Consider the following 25,841-nt stretch of genomic DNA (forward strand, 5'->3'; position numbering starts at 1 on the left):
ATTAACTTGGAGTGGTGTGGTGGAACCTCTGCCAAGGAATTCAGTTATGAAGAGCAATTTGAAAAGGCTAGCTACACCTGAAGACTTCCTTTTGCTTCAGAAAATAAACGTGAAACGTTAAAATTAGTATGGTCTTTAAGCCTTTCAATTGTAGACCCTAGAAAAAAGAAGTAGCTTTCTCTATAACCACAAAAATTGCAAACATAACTGAAAAAAAGGTATAATTGACATTGTCAATTTCAGGACTTTGCAAACATCTTCAAATGAAGCTGAACCCAAGTGTTGTTTTTAGCTTAGTGAAAAAGGAAGACTTTTTTAAAAGTCTAATTGAAATAATTCCATCTTCAGAAAACAGAGATAATTCTTAGTCTCCATAGAAGATTGATGTTATTTTAAAATACTGCTATATTGAAGTCAGTAACCTTTGAAGTGTTAGTGTGTGAGAAATGATAAATCATGTTGTTCAAAGTCATGTTGAATGCAACTAAATATATTGATGAAATGAAATGTTTTCAGTGTAAGTACATCCAAGAGTAGAAAATTACTGGACCTGTAGTGATTAGAATAACCATCCATCCACACTGTAATGATTTCACTTAAGTCTTTTCATCCCTGCTGATATTCAAGCACCTTCAGTGTAACATTTAGTGATGTGTGTTGTTCTGTCATGATTGTATCTAACCCTAGGGCTAAAATTAGTATATGCTCTGGAATGTACTTTAAGGGTGCATTGCAAGGTCTTTGGCAGAGAGGAGGAAATGCAAAGAAAGGCTCTTTATTTTAATAGGCAATAAAAATGTAACTTAGACTTGCCTTCTCTAATTTATACAATATTTTATTTTCTTTGCTTAGAACTAAGGAATATGAGAAACCACATACCTTCTGCTTTATTTCATAATTAAAACTAAGAATTATATTATATTTTTCAAGTTGCTTTTTCAGGCTTTTGTAAATTAGAAATTTTACAGAAAACTTGACTAATTGTAGTTCATAGGAGTTAAAACCAACATAGGAGCACTTTACTATATGTAGTAGATTAATTTGGGAATAAAGGAGAGCAGTCTAATTCCTGGGTATGCATTTTCAGTGTTGACAGCTATTGGAGGCACTGCAGATGGTGAACCTTGCCACTTCCCCTTTTTGTTTATGGAGAAGGAATATGCAGAGTGCACTGCAGATGGGAGGGAAGATGGCAGGCTTTGGTGTGCAACAACCTATGATTACAAGAAAGATCAGAAGTGGGGCTTCTGTGAATGTAAGTAACCTGATGTCTTGTTTTTGTCCAATGAATGCTTTTTTAAGCTAGTGTTTTCAGTCCTCTTAATGCCCTTTATTTCTGGATCTAGAAGTCCCTGTCATACAATAATGGTCACTTCATATTGTGATAAACAAGTAGTTACAAAGGTGAAGTTTTCACGATAGGAGAAGTTTTAAAAAGTTTAAAAAGAAAAGCCACTTCCCAGAGCTAATAAGGAAATCTTCTCATGGAGGTATCTGTAAAACTCTTAGTTTTTGAGGCTGTAATATAGGGATTTGACAGTGTTTCCCATTATACTGGCTGGCTTGTTACACAAGGGACCAACCTTCTCTAGGAAATGTCCTGAAGGAGGAACCTTTCTTCCTGCAGAATTTACTTTCAAGCAATGAAAATAAAATTTCTTTCAGCAAACTCATACATGAAAGACATCACACAAGAAGAAACCATCTATGAAGATATTCAATACCTCCTTTAGACAGCTTTTTGTATTCACTTGGGTTTACTGGTCTTCAGAAACATATTTCTGATTGTATTTTCCTTTTATAACTAATAGGAATTATGAGAGAACAGTGTTGAGCTGTATAATTGGATCTCTTAATGTCCTTTTTTTTTTCTTTAAGCTGAAGAGCAGTCTAATAAGAGAAGGCAGATGCAAGAAGCTGAGGATGTTTATCAGATTGGAATGAAAATCCTTAATGAAAGCAGTAAAAAGGCTCAGAAGAAAGTGTAAGTCTACCTTATTCACTCCCACAGGAGAAGGACGATGTCTGATCACTCTTGCTTAAATCAAAATGAACTTAAATGAGTTTCCCCAGGATTTTGAGCTTTATTGGATTTAAAAACAAACTATGCAGTGATAGTACTGAAAATAAATAGTAATTTCAGGGTATTTAGAAAAACAGATCTATGCCTGCATTCCTTTGAATGCAATAAAAATTGCATGAGATGAATTTCTGACGAGTGGGTGTCATCAAAACATTGACCTAAGGCAAGATGTTGCTGCAGTTCTCTAGCTCCAATTTATATGTAGTAACTCCCCAGGAAGAAAGTAACGTGATACAAGATAATTGTCCTTTTTCTGGTGTTTCTTACAGTCCCATTCTCATTCTACTTCAAAGGTTAAGTGGGAAAAATTGACATTTCTTGTCCTGCTCTGGTTTTTTTTCTTGCTTTCTGATGGTTTTGGTCACCATAAAAATAGTATTAAACTTGTGTTGTATGAGAGAAGAGAGTAGTGCTTGTAGACAAATCAAAGAATAAGAAAGAAATTAGTGTTCTGTTCATTCTGTTCTCTTCGCTTTCTGTTCTGTATATATCCAGTTAGCGATTAAATAGTTGTCAGCTTTTCACTGTAATTAAGAATGGCTGTGTTAATTTAGAGCTTCCTGTTACTCATGTTGACAACTTTGTAAGTGGTGACTTCCTGCTGATTATTATGTGAGCGTTATTACTATTTTAAATTTGTTTGTGGAGATAAGGTTGTTGGTAAAGATAAAGGGAGACAATATCTGTTGGATTCTGAGTAATATTTTTTGGTATAAAATAGTGTAAGAATTGTAAAACAATGTTAGGTATTAGTTCTCTTGCACATCTTAAACCTTCCTAGAAGGTGAAATTATGAGAGTAACCAGGTGTGCCTCTGTATGTCCTAAAGAAAGAAAGCAAGTCTGAGACTAGAAAGGAGGAGAGGTAAAGAAAAATCTTGGAGCACTATCAAAGGTTCCTGAGAGACCAAGCTGAATCATGCTTGACAGTACTGTTACCATGTTTAAGGTTATGGGGGTTTTAATTGCTGTGAAACCAGGTGCTGTGAAATTACTTTGAAGGACTGTCCTAAGTTCTGAGACTGAAATAGAAAGGGGAGTTTCCAGAGATCCTTCTCATTGTTAGCGTGACTGTTTCATCACAAAATTGGTCATGTATGCAGTTTTCTTGGGCTCAGTGCTTGGTGTTTTCACTGGAATGGCTTTGTACTCAAACAGATGAGACTCCATAGTCTTTCTCAGGCTGTCGCAGGAGTGGGTCTATTAGATACCTTGTACAGGACTTAAAATTGTGCTGCTACAAAAATGTGATCCTTTGACCTTAAACTTCTTGTATATCTTACCAGAGAGGAAATGCATAGCGCTTTGCTTTTGGAGTAGAGTGAACATTAAAATAGCTTGTCTATTATTTAAATTATGAGTTGTTACATATATGGATGATTAGTAGCTGGAACAAATGACTGTAGGGAGATGCATTTGTAGAAAATAGAGACTAAAGAGAAATAAAACACGTCTTCAGAATCTTCAGGTTTATGAACAGAATCTTCTTTTCCTCAAGTTGACTAAGAAATTGTTTTCTCTTAAGAGCCTATCAATATCTTCTGAAAGCAGCTGACATGAATCATACCAAGGCCATGGAGAAAGTGTCTTATGCTTTGTTGTTTGGGGATTACCTGAAGCAGAACATCCAGTCATCAAAGGAACTGTTGGAAAAACTGACAGAAGAAGGTTCTCCGAAAGGCCAAATGGTATGTCTGTTTTAAACTCTACAAATGTTTTTATAGGTTTATAAATTGTTTTATAGATTTTACTTATTCTATAAGTAAATATGCTTTTATATGCTATTTTAATATGCTTTTCTAGGTGGCACCTGCACCCTCAAAGTAAACACTAATGCCTTAGAATTTTTAAGATGTTCAACTTTTTGTAGATTTTAATGTAGCTGTGGTTTTCTTTCACTTTAGACTGTTACTTTCTCACAGTTTGTATGTCACATTCTCAAAGCTTCGGTTTAACCATCTTTTAACCATCATTTCAAGACGAGAGATTTTTAGCAGGAACATTGCATTGGGACGTGCACCTGGACTAGAATAACAAGAAATATGGTAGACAAAACAAGATAGAAGGCTCAAGACCCTTGGAGGGGCTCCAGTGGGGCAGTTTCGAGGGTGGTACCAGGGGCAAAAGGGGTCTCAGGATTGGATGTCCCCACTAGATATGATAATTAGTAAAAGATATAAAAGTAAGAATTCTGTCTGTGCATGCACATCTTTGTACTCCGTGAGCCAGAAGGTCTGCATTAAAAGAGCTGCTCTCTATCTTATCTACACTAATATTGCCTAGTGAGTTTTTCCTCCTGGTTTTTGGCCATCAGTTTGGCACCTGAAAGACTTTTTCTTTGAGTTTTAAAAAAATTATTTAATTACCAGTAATAGAGTATGGTGGTGGTCTTTTAATTTCTTATCTGTTGTATGACTGACTAGATTGGATGTGTAAGTCAAAAAACAGGTTGATACAGGTGACTCCAGCCAACAAACCTTTTCTGAAACTATTATTTTTTTCCTGTGATTTGTGTGGAATGTTGTGGCTTTGCATTTGCAATTTTGTCATAGGAAAGTAGATATACACACAAGTTTGTAATCTAGCAATTATAAACTCCTAGGAGTCTTAAAAGTTTTTTAGTGAAATGAGACTTGCTTTGTCCACAAGCCTTTGAGCATTATAGCATTGTTCATACTTACTGTTATGAAGTGTCATAAAATATGGGTGCTATTAATTGCAGTGGCTCAGTATCTGCATATACTTACTGTTTAGTTCTCTTGGAAGTGTCAGCTTAAGCAATTACCCATTTTTCTCTTAACTCTTTGCTACCAAGTCTCCTGCTGCTCTCTGTTTAATAGTGGAGTACTGGTTTACCATAGAGAGCAGGAACATGTTTTCTTTTGAGACTTCATATCTCGAGGAAAACCTTGGCTTTTATTGGTCTAGAATTCAATACTGTTTGCATGAGATGATTTGTGTGTGTGCTTTCAGATTGCCTAGAATAGTGTTAGAACATAGTGTATATATAAAGGTGTCTATATTTTACAATCTTCTGTGCTACTAGTTTCTCTTCTGAGCCACAGAGGTGTAACAGGTGTTATAGATAGTGCAGTAACTATGTAAATCTTAGGAACAAAAATAACTTCTGAAAAAACCTCAGCCAAACAGCTCTGTGCATTCTAACCGCTTACATTTATAGTCACAATTGCAACTAACCCATGGCAGAACAGATGCAAAATAGTAAATTCATAGGATCTGTTAGACAGTGACTCAAAAAATATGAGCCTTCCAGAGAAGGCCATAGTTCACATATGTTTGCACTGGTGTATGAGACAAATGGGGTACATGAATAACCTGACACCTACTGCTGAGCTGCACTTGAGGGTCTTGAAGCTGGGATACTTTGACTGTTAGGGACCTTTGGATCTACACTTGACATTCAGGGAAGTGGTTTGTTCCACTCAATGGAATTTTGGTGAAAAAGTAATTTATGCTAGAATCCTAAGCAACTGAATAATTTAGAAACTTCATACTTTAAAAAGGGCAGGGAAGAGCATAGATATAAGAGGTACCAAACTGAAGGTAGAGCTTGGTATGTTCTTTGCAACTTTGATTTGTTGTTTGACTTCTTTATGTGTATGTATTCCAGGAAAATTGATCCTTGATTTTTCAAAGACTACTGACAAATTTTATTTCATTTCTAGGCTCTTGGATTTCTGTATGCATCTGGTCTAGGAGTCAATTCTAGTCAAGCTAAGGTAATTTAGAAATTGTGTGTGTGTTCTTGTGTTTTATATTGGAGGCAGATGTTAAATAACAAAATATTTTGTTTTAAGGCCCTGGTGTATTACACTTTTGGAGCTTTAGGAGGAAATCTAATCGCTCATATGATTTTGGTAAGTAAGATTGTTAATAACTTTACACATGCGAGAATGTTTTTGTACCCTAAAATTTTTAATGTAAGATTTCATTTCACATGAATACACGTTCCAAATATTAGACTATATTGCATGAATTGGGAGGGCAGTAGTATCTTCCCATCATTCCTTTTTAATGTAAGGATAAGTCTACTCATTTTAAGCTGTATACCACTATGAATTTACATGAACCATGTTTATATCTCTTGACTTAAAGCAGAAGTGTCAGGCTTTTAACATTTGTAGTCTAATGAGAACTATGAAAGATCTTCACAGAAGGTGCTGTTTTAATCAGTATTGTGAGATTTAAGACAAATGTAGTGCAACATGTGTAAGTAAAAGGTTCACCCTTAAGTATCATTCTGCTTACTTGCTTTTTCTTGACTAATATCTCAAGTATATTGGCTACACTTAACCTTTAATGATGTTAAGTCAGTTGCTTTTAATGCAAAGTCAATGGACTTGTGGCCTTTGTCCTGCCTATTGTCTCATCAAATCTTACTCAAGTAATGTGAAAAAAATTTGTAAACTGACAAGCGGTATGTTCTAAATAACTGATAGTCCCATATATTTTCCTTTCCAGGGTTACCGGTACTGGGCTGGGATAGGAGTCCTTCAGAGTTGTGAATCTGCTCTCACTCACTACCGACTTGTAGCTAATCATGGTAAAAACCTTTTATTAGGATAACATTCTTGACTTTCTATGTGTTTCTAAGTTACTCAACTAGAAGATACTAGAAGTGCTGTCAACATTAGTAGTATAAACATAGAGAATTCCTACTTTTAAAGAAGTTATCCATTTGGCTCTGAATCACGATATGCTATTTTTGTCTCTGTTGAAATGTCTTTAATTCTTAGAGGGTGTCAAAATAATTCATTCTCTCTGAGTAACAACTTGAAACTCTGTAGAGATCTGGTTCTACTAAGTTGTGGTGTAATTTCTGTATTGAACAACACTTATCTGTTTTCCAGTTGCTAGTGACATTTCTTTGACTGGTGGCACAGTGGTTCAGCGAATTCGCTTAGCAGATGAAGTAGAAAATCCAGGAATGGCAAGTGGCATGCTAGAAGAAGACTTGATCCAGTATTACCAGTTTTTAGCAGAGAAAGGAGATGTACAAGCTCAGGTAAGATTAAGTTCACCTGATGGCGTGCAGACATTTTCAAGAGTTACAGGAACAACAATTATGAAATACAGAGAGACATTGGAGCTTTAGTGTTCTCCTCCCCATAAGTCAAGCTGTTTACTCTTTTCCAATTAGCTTTTATTTAAAGAGACTTATATTTTAGTGTGTCTAAGGTAGAACACGGACAGAAAATGCAAATTTTCTTGCAAAGAAAAGTCCAAAACGTTAAAACTTTAGTATCATAGGAAAGAGGTCTTGACTTTCTCTAGCAACCAGCCAGACTTTTCCAAGGGTAGCTTTAGGTGTTGTGGAAGAAGGATTTGTCAAAAAACTAGACCTGACTGTGGATCTCAATTTCTCACTGCTTTTGCTCTTACACGAGTTCTGCATTCTGCAGGCTGGACCTCTTCTACACACAGTGCAGGAGGAGAAGATGCTGTTATAGTCAGTGTCACAATCCAACCTGGTCATATATGGTATCAGACTTAGGTAGACAGGATTCAAATGAACAGTTGTTATTTTGCATCAAGGACAGTCATGTCACTTCTATCTCAGATAAATTTCCACTTAAACGAACGTGAAAAAACTGTAGTTATTGAAGCAAATCTGTTCCTTCAAACTTTGTGGTATTTTTAAGATATGGTCTGCCTCTGTGCATATTATTAGCTCACCAGTATCTGTGAGATAGAAAAAGAAAGTCCCTAGGGAAAAGTGACTAACTTGCAGTGTCAAATTTATTTTTAGGTTGGCCTTGGACAATTACACTTGCATGGAGGAAGAGGGGTAGAGCAAAACCATCAGGTACCTTTTCTGTATATCTTTGATGCATATGACACTTGGCAGAGAGTGAGAAAGTATAACTGAGACAACAGTAAAGCAAAAGTCTTTATATAATGATTTTAGTAGCCTTGTTCAATAAAACTTAATTTTTATGTAACTCGTAGATGGAACTGATTTTCTTACATAATTATTTTAGACTAATCACCGTAGAAATGAGAAAGTTAAAGCCAAAAACTGTATTTTCATCAGGTAGTACTGGAAACTGGCTGAGCTTTTGTACATGTGGTAGATTGAATCTTCATGATGCACTGGGCATGCATTAGTGATGATAGTCTAGTTTATGTGACTTTTCTTCTGTAGATGAAACCATGCAGCTTTCAATGCTCAAAATATTAAGTATGCATAGAAAATAAAATACTTTTATTCTCTACAGCGAGCATTTGAGTACTTCAATCAAGCAGCTAATGCTGGCAATTCACATGCTATGGCTTTTCTAGGGAAGGTAAGATATAAACACTCTCAAAAGTAAGAAAACTGACTGCCTTTCAATGACAAAAAGCAAATATTTCCCACTTTCTGATATCAAGCAGTCTAAAACTTGAATGCTGGAATCTAAGTATTTCTGTTTTGCAACTGTTTTGAGTTTTCCTGCAAGACTTGAGTGTTGTAGCAGACTACATGTCTAGTCTAAGTTTTCCTTCACTTCAGGAACTTCTGGTTTTTTCTAAATAGTGCTTGAACTAGAGTGGTTTTTAAAAATCAAATAATTAAGTACCTAAATGTCCTTTTTCTGTGGAGGAGTGTGCTTCTGAAAAGGCTCCTGTTCTGTTCCAAACAGTATGTGGGGAAACGCTAGGATTCTCAAAATTTAAGTTGATGAAGGAAAGGGGAAGAACATTGTTACAGTGTAGAGAGAACTGAGGCATCTGAGTCAGAATTGCCAATAAGTCTGCACTTACTCTGACTAAAGCCTGAATCATTCTGCAGAGTGAGCCATTATTTCAGTTTTCTCAGATAGAAGGGCTTTTTATCTGAGGGCAAATCGTACCTGACCAGTCCGGTGGCCTTCTATGATGGAATGACAGCAATGATGGGCAAGGGAAGAATGACTGATGTTGTCTGCCTACACTTTTGTAAGACCTTCGACATAGTCCCACACAACATCCTTATTGGATGAGACATGGATTTGAAAGGTGGAATATTTAGTGGGTAAGGAATTGGCTGGATGGGTGCAGTCAGAGGTTTGTTTGCAGATGACACCAAGCTGAGCTGCGCAGTTGACACAACAGAAGGATGGGATACTATCCAGAGGAACCTGGACAAACTGGAAAAGTGGACCTGTGAGAATCCCATGAAGTTCAACAAATTCAAGTGCAAGGTGCTGCACCTGTGTCAGGGCAATCCCAGATGTGAGCACAGACTGGGAGAAGTCATTGAGAGCAGCCCTGCAGAGAAGGACTTGGGGGTTCTCGTGGGTGAAAAGCTGGACATGAGCCAGCAGTGTGCACTTGCAGCCCAGAAGGCCAACAGCATCCTGGGTTGCATCAAAAGCAGCATGGCAACAAGTCAAGGGAGGCACTGGAAAGACATAGACCCGTTGGAGTGAGTCCAGAGGAGGATCATCAAGATGATCAGCAGGATGGAGCACCTCTCCTATGAAGACAGACTGAAAGAGCTGGGCTTGTTCAGCCTGGAGAAGAGAAGACTCCAGGGAGATCTCAGTGCGATCTTCCAATGCCTGAAAGGGGCTTATAAAAAAGAGGGAGAGTGACATTTTGAAAGACAGATCGTGATAAGACAAGGGGAATTATTTTATACTAAATGAGGACAGGTTTACATTAGATATTAAGCAGTTCTTTATTCAAGGAATGCGGAGGCACTGGAACGTGTTGCCCAGAGAAGTTGTGTGTGTCCCATCCCTGGAAGTGTTCAAGACCAGTTTGAATGGGGCCCTGAGCAATCTGGTCTAGTGGCTAACATCCCATGGCACGGGAGTTGGAACTAGATAATCTTTAACCCAAACCGTTCTATGATTTGTAATCTAAAACATGATTGGCTAGCTGCCTGTGGTGATGATAATGTGTTGCTGCTTAGAGAAGTATTTAGGTCACTGGTCTGAGATCTGGGTTGCAGACTACCTTCAGCCTGTGAGGAACTAAATCCTTATTACTCCATTTGAATACCCTCTAAGGTTAGGCTGCAATAAGCACCAGCTCTAACTCATCTTTTTCAGGCTGTCCCTGCAGTAGAGAATGCAAAATTCATGTCCTTAGAGCCTGAAAAAAATAGTGTAATGTGCTCTTCAAGGCACCTGACAGAGGAAAGTGCAGTTCCTGCTTTCTCTACTGCTTGAGTGTTTTGTGTCTAATGAAATGCACTGTTTAGTAACCAATTTTTACTTCATTTTCACAAAGTATTTTGACTGCCAATTTTGTTTGACTTCCACTGGTCTCAAGATTTTTGCCTGATTGTGTTCTTCACTGCAGAATAGTAGAAATAGGAAATGAGGAGTATTGCCATGAAAACTTTAATTTTATGGGCAGTTCATTCTCCATTAGAAAGTTAAACTCTCTGAATCTAAATTTTACAGCAGAGAGATGTATTTTCTTCTTCTGCCTAAGTTCTTTAATGATTATTCAGTAGTGCAGTAGTTAGAATAGAGTAAGTACAATAGATGCCCTCTCATGTGCCAGGTGAAGATGCATCATGATCTTCATGCTAAATTGATTTCTTGGGCTGTTCTTCAATAATGCCTTTCTCTTTCAGATGTACTCAGAAGGAAGTGATGTTGTACCTCAGAGCAATGAAACAGCTCTTCAGTATTTCAAGAAAGCTGCTGATATGGTATGATTATCTGTAGCTATTAAGAAGTTGATTAGCTTCAAAATGCTGCAAATGCTTCTTTATGTGCCCTGCCGTGTGTGCACGCCTACTCCCAGATTGGCCCATAATTAGACCTTGCTTGTCTAAGATGTCAAAAACCGCCTCCAGTTCTGGCCATAGGGCTTCATGAAGCTGTGTTCAGCATAAGGAGTGTAACTCCCATCAATAGAGTCTAACTCTATTACATCAGTATGAAATATTGTCACCTAAATAGTCTGAAATTCTTGGAAGTTCTAGTTTCTGTTACTCTGAAGTTGTCACAGAAATTTACAGTACACTGATAGGATGGTTTTTTGCTTATTTTTGGTAAATAGATAATATTTATTAATATGCTATTTATTACTATAATTACACATTACTTAATTAAAATTAATTATATTATATATTTAATTCTAACTATTAATAATTATTATTAATGTTTATTGATATTAAATGTTTAGCACATGAAACACAGTATATTAAGTTTTGAAGGAACTGCTGCAAGATAACTGCCTTCGTGGTTCTTATATTTCACAATTAGAATGTTGTTCCACATTTCTGTGCTAAACTAAGGATCTCTCACTGTACTTATTGCCTGCATTCACTGAAGGTTTCTGATGTGACCCATTGCCTGTCTTGGCTCTGAAGGAATGCCATGGTGCATTCTTTTGCAGGGGCAGTGGTTACTAATGCAGCACACAGGACAGCCAACAATCTACCCTTAAGGCAGATTCTTGGAGTTCCTGGAGTTGTTTTGGGAGCTTCCATAGCATCCAAAACCTTTCAAACTTGGAAAAACTAAAGATGACTACGTTATTAATGACCCATCTCTCTATGAGTATGAGTTCTGCATCTTGTATGACAGTGTAACAAAGTGCACAGTAGACTTTGATAAGTAGTACTGAATTTTTTTTCCCCTGTTAATCATCTATAGTTATTAAATAAAGGTTACCAAAGATGCTATTTCCTTCCTAAATAACTATTACTAGGAGCAAAAATACAAAACAAATCTATCTTGAGCACTTAGATGTTTTAGTGATGTATAAAACACACCAGATTTGAAAGATGTCAGCTGTAGGTTTTTTACCTTTCTTTACAGAAGTGTTTTTCTGTGTTTTCAGGGTAATCCAGTTGGACAGAGTGGATTAGGAATGGCTTATCTCTACGGAAGAGGTGTTCCAGTGGTAAGTTTTTGACACTCATCTTTCTAATCATAGGTGATTGTGTGACTTTTTGTTGTCAACAAACTTTTTCTCTGGAGGGAAGTGCTGTAGAAGGCTTAATTGTGAAGATTTCTGTTACACTGAAAACTCCTTGTGGAAGTCTGTAATATTAAAAAAAAAATGCACTGTGGAGTTAGCAGCTACGACATGCACTAGGTTCCCTCTCGTAAGTTTGAAAATGTTGCTTAAGTTATTAGGAATGCATAGCAGTGTACATTTTGGCAGGAGATTTGAACTTGTCTCTAATTTTCTTGTGAAATAAATTCTATCTGTCCCCATTTTGTGTCTCTTGTGGGAGTGGAGGAACACTTTGAAACTTTTAATTAGTTCATTTGATTTATTGCATTTCCCATAAGGTTTCTTGTCAAATGTTTTATATTTAGCCATGCAAACAGATAGTCAAAAGTTGAAGTAGCCCAAAGTTGAGGAAATAAGTTAAATAATTGTTCTAGAAACAGAACAGAGCTTCTGTTCTGTGAAGCGTAAGTATTCATAGCAATGCTGTATGTGGATGCCAGCTTTGAGATAGCTACAGACTTAAGACATGCTGATATCACTGTAGTCTATTTCATTATTTGTTTCCAAATCATGCTGTAATTTTTCTGTAATATAGATCATCATGCTGTAATTTTTCTGTAATACAGATCAGTCCTTACATGTGTGCACATGCTTATTTTCTCTCCTAAATTGTGGTGTATTGCAATACTCTAATGACTGGAAATATCTTCCTGCAGAACTATGAGCTAGCACTGAAGTATTTCCAGAAGGCTGCAGAACAGGGATGGGTTGATGGACAACTTCAGCTAGGTTCCATGTATTACAGTAAGTGGCATCAACACAATTTGCCAGGTCTAAGCACCTGCCCTTCCAGTCACTGTTCACTAGATGGCATTACAAGTGTGCACATACTGCATGTAGAACGGGCTTACTGCATTGAAATTGTATTCCTTCTGCCTTTTCCTAACACTTTCACAATACTTTTCTTGAGTAATTTTAAAGAGTAAGTACTGTATTTCATACAACTCTGCTTTTCAAGAGGAATAAATAGCAATGACGTATTCTTTCTCTTAGATGGCATTGGAGTCAAGAAAGACTATAAACAAGCTTTGAAATATTTTAACTTGGCCTCCCAGGGTGGCCACATTCTGGCTTTTTATAACCTGGCTCAGATGCATGCTACTGGCACTGGAGTGATGCGATCCTGCCATACTGCTGTTGAGGTAAGGTCATCCATTTATAAAGGTCAAATAATACTGACTTGCAAAAGATTGGCTATAACCACATCAGTTTATATAGGACATTTGTCTTAGCTAAATTCCACCAGTGACTGCAGAGTCAAGGCTATCAAAACGGAAAGTGATACATTAGCATACTCCTTTGTATTTTACGAGAAAAGTTTATTTATGTTGATCTGTCAGATGTGTATTTGCTTTATTAACTTCAAAGAAAATCAAAAGAATGTAATACAAAGCAAGCATCAGTATTTTATAAGTACCAGATTCTTCATTTAGACCTGAATTGAACTGTAACAGAAAAGGTAAGATATTAAAGAATAATTCTGAGTAAGCATCTGAATCCTGGTATGTATTTGCTTAGTAACTTGTACATTAAAGTAGGCCTGTCTGAAGCAGTTGAGTTCATCTATCACGTTTTTCCTGCGAAATGTAAATATTTTGAACAGGCATCAGAATGTTAAAGGTTTACTTCTTGCAAAATCTAGTTCCTGACAACCAGTATCCTCCCCCTTCATTTTTCCTCTGCAGTTGTTTAAGAATGTATGTGAACGGGGGCGTTGGTCTGAAAGACTGATGACTGCCTACAACAGCTATAAAGATGGTGACTCAAATTCTGCAGTGGTTCAGTATCTTCTTCTGGCAGAACAAGGCTACGAAGTTGCTCAAAGCAATGCTGCTTTCATACTTGATCAGAGTAAGGATCTGAATTTGTACTGTAAAGATTTTTTTGGAGTTGGCCTGCAGTAGACCATTTAGTAGAACGCTAGAATACCTGAAGATGCAATTGCATAACTCTTGTTCAGTTAGAACTTCAGTGAAAACTTGTCTTTTTTCCTGCTCTTCACACTGGAAAGCAGTCAAGTTTTCATTTTCACCTCTAAGGATGACTTTTCTGGCCTATAAGTTACAATACACCTAATTTCTGACTTAGGGATTTTAGAATGGCATAGGGAGAGAATCTTTAAAAACTTGCACAGTGCTGAACATTCTCTTCCCTGCACTTCCTAAACATAGCCTTAAAAGTAGGAATTGCATGAGGTTTACCTTTGACCTGCACTATGCATACGAGTCTCAGTGTCCTTTGTTCTTTCACTTAAATCTTTCTTCAGCACTTTCTCATTTTGTAACTTGACTCATACAACCCGTGTAGCAGGGATAAAGAGCTGGACAGTTGGCTCTGTTAGATTTGAAAAAAACTTGTCCCATCTCCAACTGGACCTAGATGTTCAGAACTTGGTTTATTAGAGTTTGAAGTCATAGAGAAACAGTGGAAGTACAAGTGACAATTCTGTCTAGCAACTGCAAAACCCAGTATTTTAAACTTTCTCAGTATCAAATCTAGATATCATTACAAGCTTTACATGGTGGCTGATACACTAACCTAACATCGTAATTTTCAGGTAATGTTTTTCAAAGGTGCCTGAGGGAATCATCTTTAGATAAGCCACAGTAATGCCATTCTTGGCTGGGAGTGCACTCCTGCAAAGAAATGACATTTTTCCCTGGGTTAAAACTCTGATTGTCATCACTCAGATATATCTGCATCTCAACTGGAGAGTGATTTTAAATTATTTACTACACTTTATACAGAAAATCTGTATGTCAACTGTGACATAGTACAGCTGAAATCGTAATTCAGTAGAAGTTAATGTTATAAATCCTTTGAACTGTCTGAACTCTGATAGTTCAGGAACCCTCAAATTAGGATGTGGACAACTTCTGAAGTAGCAGAAGCACTGCTGTGTAAAACATGCAGTTTCTAGCTGGGTAATGAGTTTAAACCTTTGTTTTACTCACTGGTCCTGGGTTTTGGATGACCAAACTAAAATAGGTTATACTTTAGCCTTGTATTTCAGTGCACCTTTGTCAAAGTCCAAATTATGTGCTCTTGAGACTTGCATCTTCTGTCATTCCTCAAGTATGTATCAGCAGGAATGGGAGAGAGACGTGGTAACCCATAGATGAAATTATATCATTTGTTTCTATCTCTTTATGTGGGCAGATAAATGGAAAGGCCATATGAATGAAAGGTGTTTTTATAAGTTTCAGATGAATCTTGTTTCTGCTCTAACACACATTGCTTCAAGTTTTTAATTGATGTCAGGAGACTGAATTATAAGCATGGGGGTTGTTTTGTGGTTGTGTGTTCATATACTATGATTCTATTTAACTGAATTATTTCTTCTCTAGAGGAAGCTAGCATAGTAGGAGAAAATGAAACCTATCCTCGAGCTTTGCTTCACTGGAATAGAGCAGCTTCTCAAGGTATGCTTGTACCTCACAATTCCAGTCAGTTTATTTTTATGTTGAGGAATACATTCAGTGCAGGTAGCTCAGTGTATGGCTGCAGTTCAAGCTGCAGATTGAGCTCTGGGGGGCAGGAGCCTGAGGCAAGGGGCCAGCAAAGGACACAGGGACCTGTGGCACGAGGCAGGGGACCTGACACGGCAGAGGCACAGCAGGAGACATGACCCCAGACTGTGAGGGTATAAAAGCTCAGGGATTACTTTATTCAGGGTTCCTTCTGGACACACTAACTCTACTTTTTGTGTTACTGTGCCCTTATTAAATTGTTTAAAGGATTCAGGCATCTGAGACTACTCTGGGAAACCCAGAGTCCAGCCAGTAAGGAAAGCTTGTCTGACTGTGGGAGAGTGACGTGAGCAAGGAGTCAGACAGGGCACCCGTCCACTGCAAAGGGGCCTTGGTCCCAGCACTAACAGTCTGTGATGGGGGGAGTGTGATGGGCAGAGTGCCTCCCAAATGGTTAGACAGGAAAGTTTCCTTAACCTTTAGTAGAGCCGTTAATGTCTGATTTCATGGGTTTTTATGAAACATGGAAGGAGGAAAAGCTTACCTCATTCTTTTCAACAAAAGTTGTATTCTACATGGCGTAGTTGATGTTCTTGCTCTGTTGTCAGCTATAGTGTCATTGCAATATGTTTGCAGGTGACAGCCTTTCTGTGATTCTGAAGATTAAAAGAACTAAAACACAAATATACTGTGTGTTTCTTTAGCCATATGGAATTATAGTGCAGTGTAAAACAGCATTAGGAATGTTGATACTGACTTTTCTAAAAATACCTGCTTGGAAAAAGAGATGCAAAATCCTAAAGAGTACTTTGTTACTTGTCATCATTTCTAAGAAATGCAGTTTCCTATTCAAAGTAAGCAAAGTTCAGTAATGAAGAATGCAGTCTTGATGTCCAAGCAACACAAGTTTAAATTCTGGTGCTTGTGATCCTATCCTAAAATAAGCAAAACTGAACTAAATTATTAAAGAGCTTGAGGTCTCTAACTTTCATCTGGGTTCATCTACACTGGTGTCTGTCTACTAGGTTTTCATGTCAGAGATTAGGTGTATTATGCAAATGGAGCCTAATTTTCAGAGTTTCATGGCTTTTAGCAGGAAGTTAAGAAACTGAGAGGATGGAATGGTTAAGTGTTCAATTATGAAATGATGATGAGGCATTGTGCTTAAAGTTTTCAGTGTTTCTGTTTTAAAAACAAAGTTGAAGCCTTTAATGGTCACGTAGCAAACAAAATTTTTTTCTGTAGTAAGTGACTATGACTATGAACAACATTACGGCTTTTCAGCGGATACCACTTAATGGCAATAAAAATGTTGGTAGCATTACTAGGAAAAGGTCTTATCTGCAAAGAGAAATTGGTTGTGTTTCGTTTAGCTAAATCCAATTTAAAAAAAAAAGAGCTGTTTATGTGAGAAGGGGGAAAGATAAACTGTGCAAACTGTGGAAAGCAATACTAAAGCCCCTATTGCATCTTCATAGGAAACACAAAGTGTTTCTTTGCTTAGCTATTTTATCTTTTTTGTTGTTTCTTGATTTATAGGATATACTGTTGCAAGAATTAAACTTGGAGATTACCATTTTTATGGCTTTGGTACTGATGTTGACTATGAAACTGCATTTATTCACTATCGACTGGCATCAGAACAGCAGCACAGTGCTCAAGCAATGTTTAATCTGGGCTACATGCATGAGAAGGGATTGGGCATCAAGCAGGTGAGTAAGATGTACCCTGATAATCTGCTTCATTAGAGTACATTTACTAATATTAGATTAAGTCCCTAACCACTACTGGGGTTTGGTTACTATATAACCACTTAGTGGGAATTAGTATGTCTCCCAATACATTCACCAATGGAAAATGGACAAGTATATCCACTTCACATTTAACTGTGTGAGGAAATGGTGTGTAGACAGGGGAAAAACACTAGCCCAAAATTGTAAATATTGGCAAAGAGAGTGCCATGTGCCTGAGTAATGCTTTCAAGACTTTGAAGTGTAGTGAAATGAATGCAAATCAACTCCAGTCTAAAAGTATTTTAGCACAAAATTATTCTCATCCTCTGAAACAGTGGTTAAATTGTTTCCTGTTTCATGACATTTTGAAAACAAGGTACCAAACCATAGGCACCATCAACAATGTGATTATTAGCTCTGGTTTTTCAAGTCAGGCAAACTACATCTCTAAGGACAGCGTATCTGTTCTCCTAGGAAGTCTATGGTGTATTGCAAGAGTTAATTAACTTATGCAATCCAGAGCATCATGTTTCTGTATGTGTCAGAATAATGTCATTAGCATTGAATACTGATTTTGAGCAGTGTGCTTTACCTTAAGGTATGATGAATTCATGCAATTAATGTACAAATTTAGTAGTAACTTGACCTGAAAGTGTAAGAAATGGATTAGCTTTCCTTATTTTCAGTGAGCTTCAACCTTTGGCTTTTGTCTAGGTACGCACCTTTTAATTATTCTGTTGGTCTGTTGAAAGACCAATTTTTGCTTCTTTTCCCCTAAATTCTTGGCAAAAGGTCAGAACAGGCCCAATGAGTTGCTCTATTGAATTAAAATACTAAATGTGAATTACTACATCACATTCACGTGATGTGTCAATTTTCATACTGTTATTTCCACAAGTGTTATGGAACTAAGCTTTCCTGTATCAATGAGCAAAAAATCTTTATGGTAATCACAATCAGGATAAAATTATAAAATAAACGTGTGACATCAAGTCCTGGAGATTTCTCTTACTTTGTGTCCAACTTAGAACACTTTCAGAGAGAAGTCTTACTCAGTCCTGTCCTTCACAGCGTTGGGTGAACATAGACAGTTTGTATCCAGGTATCTTAACATTGCATAGTATGTATCTGAAGCAGAGACAAAAAAACACCAAACAGGAGACTTAAACTATTCAGATACATGTATCCTCTGTTGTTGTTACAGTCACCACGTAGTTTCAGCTGCCCCAGAAGAGAACACTTTAAGCTCTTCCTAAAGTTGCTCCCTGTTTGTCCTCATGCTTTTGCTGTCCTCACTAATGAAGTTATGTGCATTTTGGATAAGGAGTAAAATCCAATTTGTGTGTATGTGCAGAACAGTTAGAGGCTGCACTCTGCAGCAGGCATACTGTAGTATAACTGAGAGAAAATGCTGCTGCATACTCCTCTAGGACTTGGGTTTTCTCAGTCTTTTATGTCTGGTGTGGTGTTGGAGATATTAGAGGTACTAGGGTTACTTAAATATTTGCCCTGGTTAACAGTGAGTAGGTTGAATGCGTTATTACTAACTCTCTGTGAGCTTCAATTCTGGTCTGAGTTACATTAGCTTCATCCTCAAATTTAAGCTTGCTTTTACTTGTCTATTCGAAGGTGAACATCCGTTAGTTAAAAAAAAAAAGAAAAAGGTAATTTTTCAAGTTCTTCAAAACTGAGCTTTGAATTTTCTTAACTTTAGGATATTCATCTTGCAAAGCGATTTTATGACATGGCAGCTGAAGCAAGCCCAGATGCTCAGGTTCCAGTCTTCCTAGCACTTTGCAAACTTGGAGTGATTTATTCCTTGCAGTATGTACGAGAAATCAATGTAAGTAATGCAGAATTAACAGAAAACAGCAAATGTGTTTTCCATTTCTGAAAAAAGCTTCAGTTGTAATCTTGCTTAAGTAAAAGTCTTACTTGAGCCTTCTGTAAACTTCAGATAGATGTGTTTTGTGTTGTTGGATATTAAGAAAGTTACTGAAGCTGATATTCCTATTTCTTATTTGTGTAATTGTGTGAAACTGAAACATGCACAGCGGTTTTCTTCTGTGTTGCTCTCTCCTTGAAGATAATTTCCCAAACTTGTTTGACTATTCTTCCCCATGACCATCTGCTATCAAAGTTAAGCAGATTTAACTGACATAATTGCTGTTCAGGAAAAGAGAAACATTTTTTTGTACCCCTAATTCTCTTACTATTTTATATTCAGCTATTTTATATTCAACAATCCCACAAGAGTTCTGTTTGATCTCTATGAGGGAAAAAATTTTATTTGTATTATATAGTTTAGCTGTTGTGCAGAGTTTTTTACTGAGTGATGGCCCTGGAAAAAAGTATTTGCCTTTGATGAAGGTATTCATCAAATTCTTTCCATATAGTGTCTGAAATATTTTTCAGTAGTCTGCCATCTTACTGCCTTTTTGATTACTTATTAAGTTCAAATATTATGGAAGTTATTGCCATTTAGAACAAATGCAGTTTCAGGCTAAGTTTGACAAAACGTAGTCTTGAGACCTGTGTAGCACTTACAAAAGCTAATATGCAGAACACAGCTTTTCCAAGTTTTTTCCAAGTCTGCTGATGCAGATTTAAATTGGTAGTGACTTTGTAGTATAATCAGATATAATAGTGAAGCATAAAGTGTGGCTAATGCTTATGCAAATGGAGTCTGATAAAGAGGCACTTCAGTCAAAACTAGCAATAAGTCACTTTAATGTCCCTGTACCTTACCTCCACAAATCTCAGCATTGTACCGCAAGTGTCCTGGGTCTTAATGGAGTGTCATTCACATCAAAGCCACAAAGCTACATATTGAAAACTTTCATCTCTAGAACAGAAAATAGAATAGCTTATCCTATATAGCATGGCTCTTAGTCTTACTGATGTTTGAGTTCCTGGAAGTTAAGAATGTCACTGTGGTACTATTGTTTCAGAGAGGAAAAGAGCTACTGAAATTTCAAAACTGGGACTTGTACCTGAAAAATGTTACAAGTCAAATTTAATTGCTTCCCATTCGTGTTCTTTGACATGATAATGTGGACTTCTTCTTCTTTCTTAGATGAGGGAGGTATTCTCACATATTGATATGGACCAGCTACTGGGGCCTGAGTGGGACCTCTACCTTATGACTATCATCGCCTTGCTTCTGGGAACAATTATAGCTTACAGACAAAGGCAGCACCAAGCGATTCCCAGACCAGCAGGACTGCGGCCAGCTGTGCCTCAACAAGAACCACCACCAGAGCATCAACCACCGCAATAGCAACAAAAGCCTCAGTGAAAGAACTGGATTTTTCCAAAAGGAACAATTTTCATTGTGATTTAGGACTTTGAATCAACAGTCCTACCCCCAAAAGAGGCGCAAAAAAATTTAAAAAAAAGAGTTTGAAAGCTGCTTAGAGTGATGCCTTTTTTCAGGGATAAGAAAATTATTTTGAAACTGATTTGAATGTTATTTCAGTGCCAATGGAATAACACTATGGCTTTTTTTGTGGAAACACAAGAGTGCTACTACAAAAACGTTGCCTGCTGTATCTAGTTCCTCTTTATTCAGAGTCCTTTTCATCTCCCAAGAGACAGAAGGTTAGCAGTGGAAGATTTTTGCCTGCTTGATAGCAGTTGCCCTTTATAAAAGTAATAACAATGAATAATTTTATGACCTATTTAAGTCCAAGAAGCTGAACTACATTCAAACTCTAAAAAGACTGAAGCTGTCATGAACTTATATTCTGATCTACATCCCAAGTATTTCTGTAGTCCTTATTTTATTACTTTTAAGTATTTCTTACAGTTTGATCTCTTATGCTATCTTGGATGGTTTAACATAGTTCTACAGGGTTTATCAATAATCTAAGCCAGCAAACATGCCACTCTCCATTTGTGCTTTTTTGTTTTGAGTATTTTCCTCCTTTCCCCTCAGACTAGACAGTTCTCAGCAGACAGTATGTAGTCCATGAGCTGGACTGGGGCAGTGCCCAGATCTCACATACTTCTAAAACTTTTCAGGAACCTGTGTACTTTGTGATATTTTATGACATACAACCCAAACTGATAGTGTTCCTAAGTTATGTAAATTTACCCTTATGAAGAGGCTGAGTCTAGATTACAGAAAGTACCAGTATTATTATTGACACTGACGACAGGACAGAGTGAGAAATCTCAGTGAGTTAGCTGACTTTTTTTTGGTTTAGAGTTGGAATTTCTCTATTTAATTTTCAACAATCCTGTTAGTGATTTGCACTGCAAGAAAGAAAGGTGTGTATCTCATGCATGCATCTGCTTAGTGCATCTACAAAAAAGGCCACAAAAATGCATACTCTCTACAAAAGGCCATGGGCTTTATACCAGTGATGCTACTCCAAAGCTACAGCAATTGCCAACCTCTTTTGTACCTGATACACATGAGAAAAATGTCTCTGACTGGGCCATCTTGAGGACCCCTTGTAACAAGAAAATCCAAAGAGAAAGAAGACTAGTGGGTTATGGCTTCTTGATGCCACCAGGTCAATGTAAAGGCCTTTTAATTTGTGTAAAGAATATGACCTGTGGACTGATGATTTAAGATTGCAAGAGGAATCTTCACTTAGTAACGATTTTCAATGAACTATAATTTCCGGGATTAGGTGTGGGAAGCAGTTGTAGAGTAGTTTAGAAGCACAAAATGCAGAAGCGTCTGTTCTGTTCCTATTTACCAATGGCAGTTAAATATTTGCTTCTGTACTAGCATTAAATCCTCTGGAAAGCAGTCTCAGAGCTGAATGAAATACAAGAGAGGAAGCTTTAGCTGCTTTCTGATAAAAGCTGTTATTTTGAAAGGGTTAAGGGCTTCCTCTCATGCAAATATTTTTCCAGCAGATTGGCAACAACATATTAATACACATAATTTAGAATTGAGATTTTGATATGATTTCATACTTGGTATGTTTGTAAGGAGACAGCTGCACAGCAGATTTGTAGTTTGGGATAGAAGATAAGCAATCCATTCTTTTGTGAATGGAAATGTCAAGGATGGCTAGTATTAAAGGTACTAGGTAGAACTCAGTACTTCAAAATGCTTATGGTGGTTATGTGAAGACAAATCTTTCGTGTTAGTGTGCAAGTTTGCAGCATGTGGTAGAGGAATATCTTGTTCAGTCTTAATCATCATTAGCTGATGGGACAGTATTGAACTTCTATGTCGTGTCTAAAATGTACAGCACTCCCCAGCTGCATTTTTAAGATATCTGTGACTTTTGAACACTCCCTCTGAAGTATTTTTGCTGCTGTCACTTAATAGCTCTTTTTAGCTTGGCATGAATAATTTGAGGATTACATGGAAAATGTTTTTCAGTTAAATACCATTGGTTGATTGGTATTGGTCTCTTAGGATGTTTAACAATTTTATTACTGCATAATTAAAATGTTTTGATTTTTCTATTAGAACTAAATTCTAGAAGCTCTATCCTATTTGCATGAGAATCTCTCATCACTGCTGCTGTGTGACAGTCTTATAGATGACTTTCACTGAATCTGATGCATTTTTACATCCCAAGAAATCAGCAGAAGGAAATGATTGAAGTTAGCAAGTTATTTCACTTTAAAGAACTGCTTTTTGAAGGAGCAATAAGGAAGTCTTTCTCCTGCTTTTTTCCCTTCCACCAAATTACTACCACTGACTTTTTCAGATGACATTCATTTGAATGCAGTGGTAGAAGAAAAAAGGTACTTACCATAAGTAATGGTGAGTTAACTCAGGGATTAAAGAAATTAATAAGCTTTCTAAATCAGTTATCTACACCATGACTTAAGTTTTTGTGACAATCCCTTGCTACTCTATTCTGAAACTTGCATTTTGAGGGAGGTATATTTAACTCTTACTAGCAATATGTATCTTGTGCACTCAGTTAATCAAGCATCTTTTTCCTAAAGGAGCCGGATTGCTCAGTTTACTGCAGTGAAGTACTTTTCCCTTTTGGTAGCACAGGTTGTCTTACAGTTTATATGCAGGAGTACTTTAGAATGGAAACTTGGTTTAAGAGAAGCCTTTCTGGGTGTGTTGAGCGTGGTTTGAATGGAAAAGTTGTATTCTTTGTGTGTAGTAGCATAGGCCAGAGCCTGCCTATTTGACCTTCCCAGACATATACTCTTCTTTCCATGCCAGAGAATGGAACTAGAGAGCAGTAAGCGTTGTTGGTGGGATTTCTATATGTAGGAAAACTGGGAAAATGTGGAGGGACACATTATTTTACGTCTCAGATTCTTAATAAAAGACACTATCTGTTCTTGCTGGTTGAAAGAAGTGCTGAATTGTTGAGAAAACAGGATTCTAGTACATCACTCTTTGAAACTTGCCCCAGAGCCGTCTGTTTAAATAACTCCTTGCTTTATATGGTCTATCACAGCATAAATGTAATGGGACAATGTAATAGAAGGTAAGGCCTTTGATACAAACATCCTCATGAAACTCTTATGAGACAGTTTTACTCACTTTTTAGTCATCTTCCATAAGTCAGCTTCTCCTACAAAAAAAAAAAAATCAAACCAACACAGAAGCTATCAAATGTTACTCTTTTTGGAGAAGAACATTAAAATGTGGCTTGTGAAAGGACTTTTTAAGACTATGCATTATCTAATTTCCACCTATTATATGCTAGTTTTGGCCTATAAAGGGGGATCACACTCACCTTTGCAAGTTGCTTTCTTTTTACATAGGCAACAATGAACTGAAATTCTATTTTTGTTTCAGAGAATATTAAACTGAAAAGATTTAGTTTGATTTGAACTACTGCAAATGCATATGGCAAATAGGGACTATTGGGGGGAACCCTTTGTTTTTATCAGCTGCAGTTCTTTAAAGGGTCTTGTAGGAGTTTTGTAAATTTATTTTGTATTTAAAATCAGTATAAAGGCTGGTCAAATGTAATATAATTGTGTAAACAAATTCTGTTAATAGAAAGATGTACAGATTCATTTTGTACTGTATCTTTAATCTTGTGAAATAAAGATACCACCTGTGTGGTTACGCTCAGTGTTCACAGTGGTTATGACAACAGGATGTGAACCAAGAGGTACCAGTGCTGCTGCCACTTATTCTGGTAAGTTTTTCTGAGGGCAGTAGTGCTTCAGGCAGTCCTCCACTTCAGAGAGATGGGTTGCTCACATTTTTAGTTTTTGGTAGCCAACTTTTTGGTCTTTCCGTGTAACACAGGTTGCAATTCCAGATTTTTGAAAATCACTTGTGAAGAATAATAATTTTTGTGTTCCAAAACACTGAAATTCTAGCTCTCTGATTCTTCTGTCAGTTATTTTCTGTATTTCCTTTTTCATAATTTGGTTTTCTTCATCCTTCCTCCTAAACACAGGCTGTACTTTAAAATTAGTTGTTCCACTTCCCATCTGTTATTTATGAATGTGGCTCATTTCTGTACAAGATTCATATTGATTTTTTTTTCATTCCTTCTAATTAATTGCTTTTGCTGCGGGAAAAAAAAAATAGTTGTATCTGGTGTGTGTGTGTTTGCAGCCACAAGGGGGTATTAGACACTAAATGGTGACTTGGACTTGTTAAATACTTGAGGTCTCAAAGATTGGGAAGGGAGTAACTTCCACACTTTCAGTCATTGCCATATCACGGGAGAATGTGTGTGTGTATCCAAAAGTGCGTGTGTTTATACACACACACACACATATAAAGAAAGAGAAAAACAAAAATATGTTGGTTACAGAAGCTTCAGAAACTTACTTAACAAAATTAAATAATTCAGTACTCTTATTATTCTCATATTTTTAGAGCAAAAGTTCAAAATGAAAAATCAATGTAGCTTCTGAAAAGACCTGGTAAAGAATTACTATCCCTGGACTGTTAAAAATTTTTTAGTATGTAAATCTATTAACCTGTTATGCTAGTCTGTCTTCCAACATTGTTTGGACATTGTTATATGTACACAATAAATGTGGACTAGTTGGGCACAGCTTGCAGGACAGTGACCTCTTTTGCAAAGTTAAATCCATATTTTCTTAGAGTATAAAATCTTTCCCACTAAAGTGAAAAATGTTTAGCAACAGGTGAAGAAATTTTTTTAAATCACTTTTTCATTGAGACTATCCAGTAAAATATTTGAGCTATCCTAATAGCTTGAAAGCTGTAATTTAAAATATTTTACAGTATTTATTTCTTTCCAATCTTACTTTAATGTTTGGTAGGCTCTGGACTTTGCTATATGCTGAAGTTCCATTAATTAATGGCATTTTAGGTACTTCTAAATATTTTTTTATTATTATTTTTGGAAAGTTTTCCAGATCAATTCAACGACAATTTTAAAGGAATACCTTATTTACATTGCTAGTATTAAAAATAGATATGTGATAAAAAAGTCAAGCACTTCATAAAGTAATTGTTATAGCTGATGTTAAAACTACTGAAGAAACTACTGTGGTATGTTCCAGTTCAAGGTTTACAACTTAGCATTATAAAAAGGATACTTCTTGGAGAATCATCCAGCTTTGAATTCAAAGGCTGAAGGCCTGACAATCTACACATTGGAGAGTTTTCCAAAGTATTTCAGTTACCTTTGTTACTGATGCTGTGAGA

At 36.8% G+C, this 25,841-nt stretch overlaps 1 protein-coding gene across 1 annotated transcript in view; it reads left to right on the forward strand.

Annotated features, from left to right (window-relative positions):
• The window catches only part of SEL1L (SEL1L adaptor subunit of ERAD E3 ubiquitin ligase), a 35,121-nt gene extending 9,902 nt beyond the window's left edge, over positions 1-25,219 (forward strand). Inside the window, 18 exon segments of the mRNA XM_050336017.1 lie at positions 1,088-1,255; positions 1,879-1,984; positions 3,608-3,770; positions 5,769-5,822; positions 5,901-5,960; positions 6,565-6,646; positions 6,954-7,108; positions 7,853-7,909; positions 8,322-8,390; positions 10,655-10,732; positions 11,872-11,934; positions 12,708-12,795; positions 13,045-13,193; positions 13,737-13,902; positions 15,399-15,473; positions 17,061-17,233; positions 18,969-19,097; positions 20,331-25,219. Of these exon segments, the coding sequence (XP_050191974.1) occupies positions 1,088-1,255; positions 1,879-1,984; positions 3,608-3,770; positions 5,769-5,822; positions 5,901-5,960; positions 6,565-6,646; positions 6,954-7,108; positions 7,853-7,909; positions 8,322-8,390; positions 10,655-10,732; positions 11,872-11,934; positions 12,708-12,795; positions 13,045-13,193; positions 13,737-13,902; positions 15,399-15,473; positions 17,061-17,233; positions 18,969-19,097; positions 20,331-20,534 (2,039 nt within the window). The 3' untranslated portion in view covers positions 20,535-25,219.
• Positions 25,220-25,841: the final 622 nt, after the last annotated feature.

Source organism: Myiozetetes cayanensis, unplaced genomic scaffold (assembly GCF_022539395.1).
Source record: "Myiozetetes cayanensis isolate MyiCay16 unplaced genomic scaffold, myiCay2020 scf6-25, whole genome shotgun sequence".
In the NCBI taxonomy this organism is placed as follows: Eukaryota; Metazoa; Chordata; class Aves; order Passeriformes; family Tyrannidae; genus Myiozetetes; species Myiozetetes cayanensis.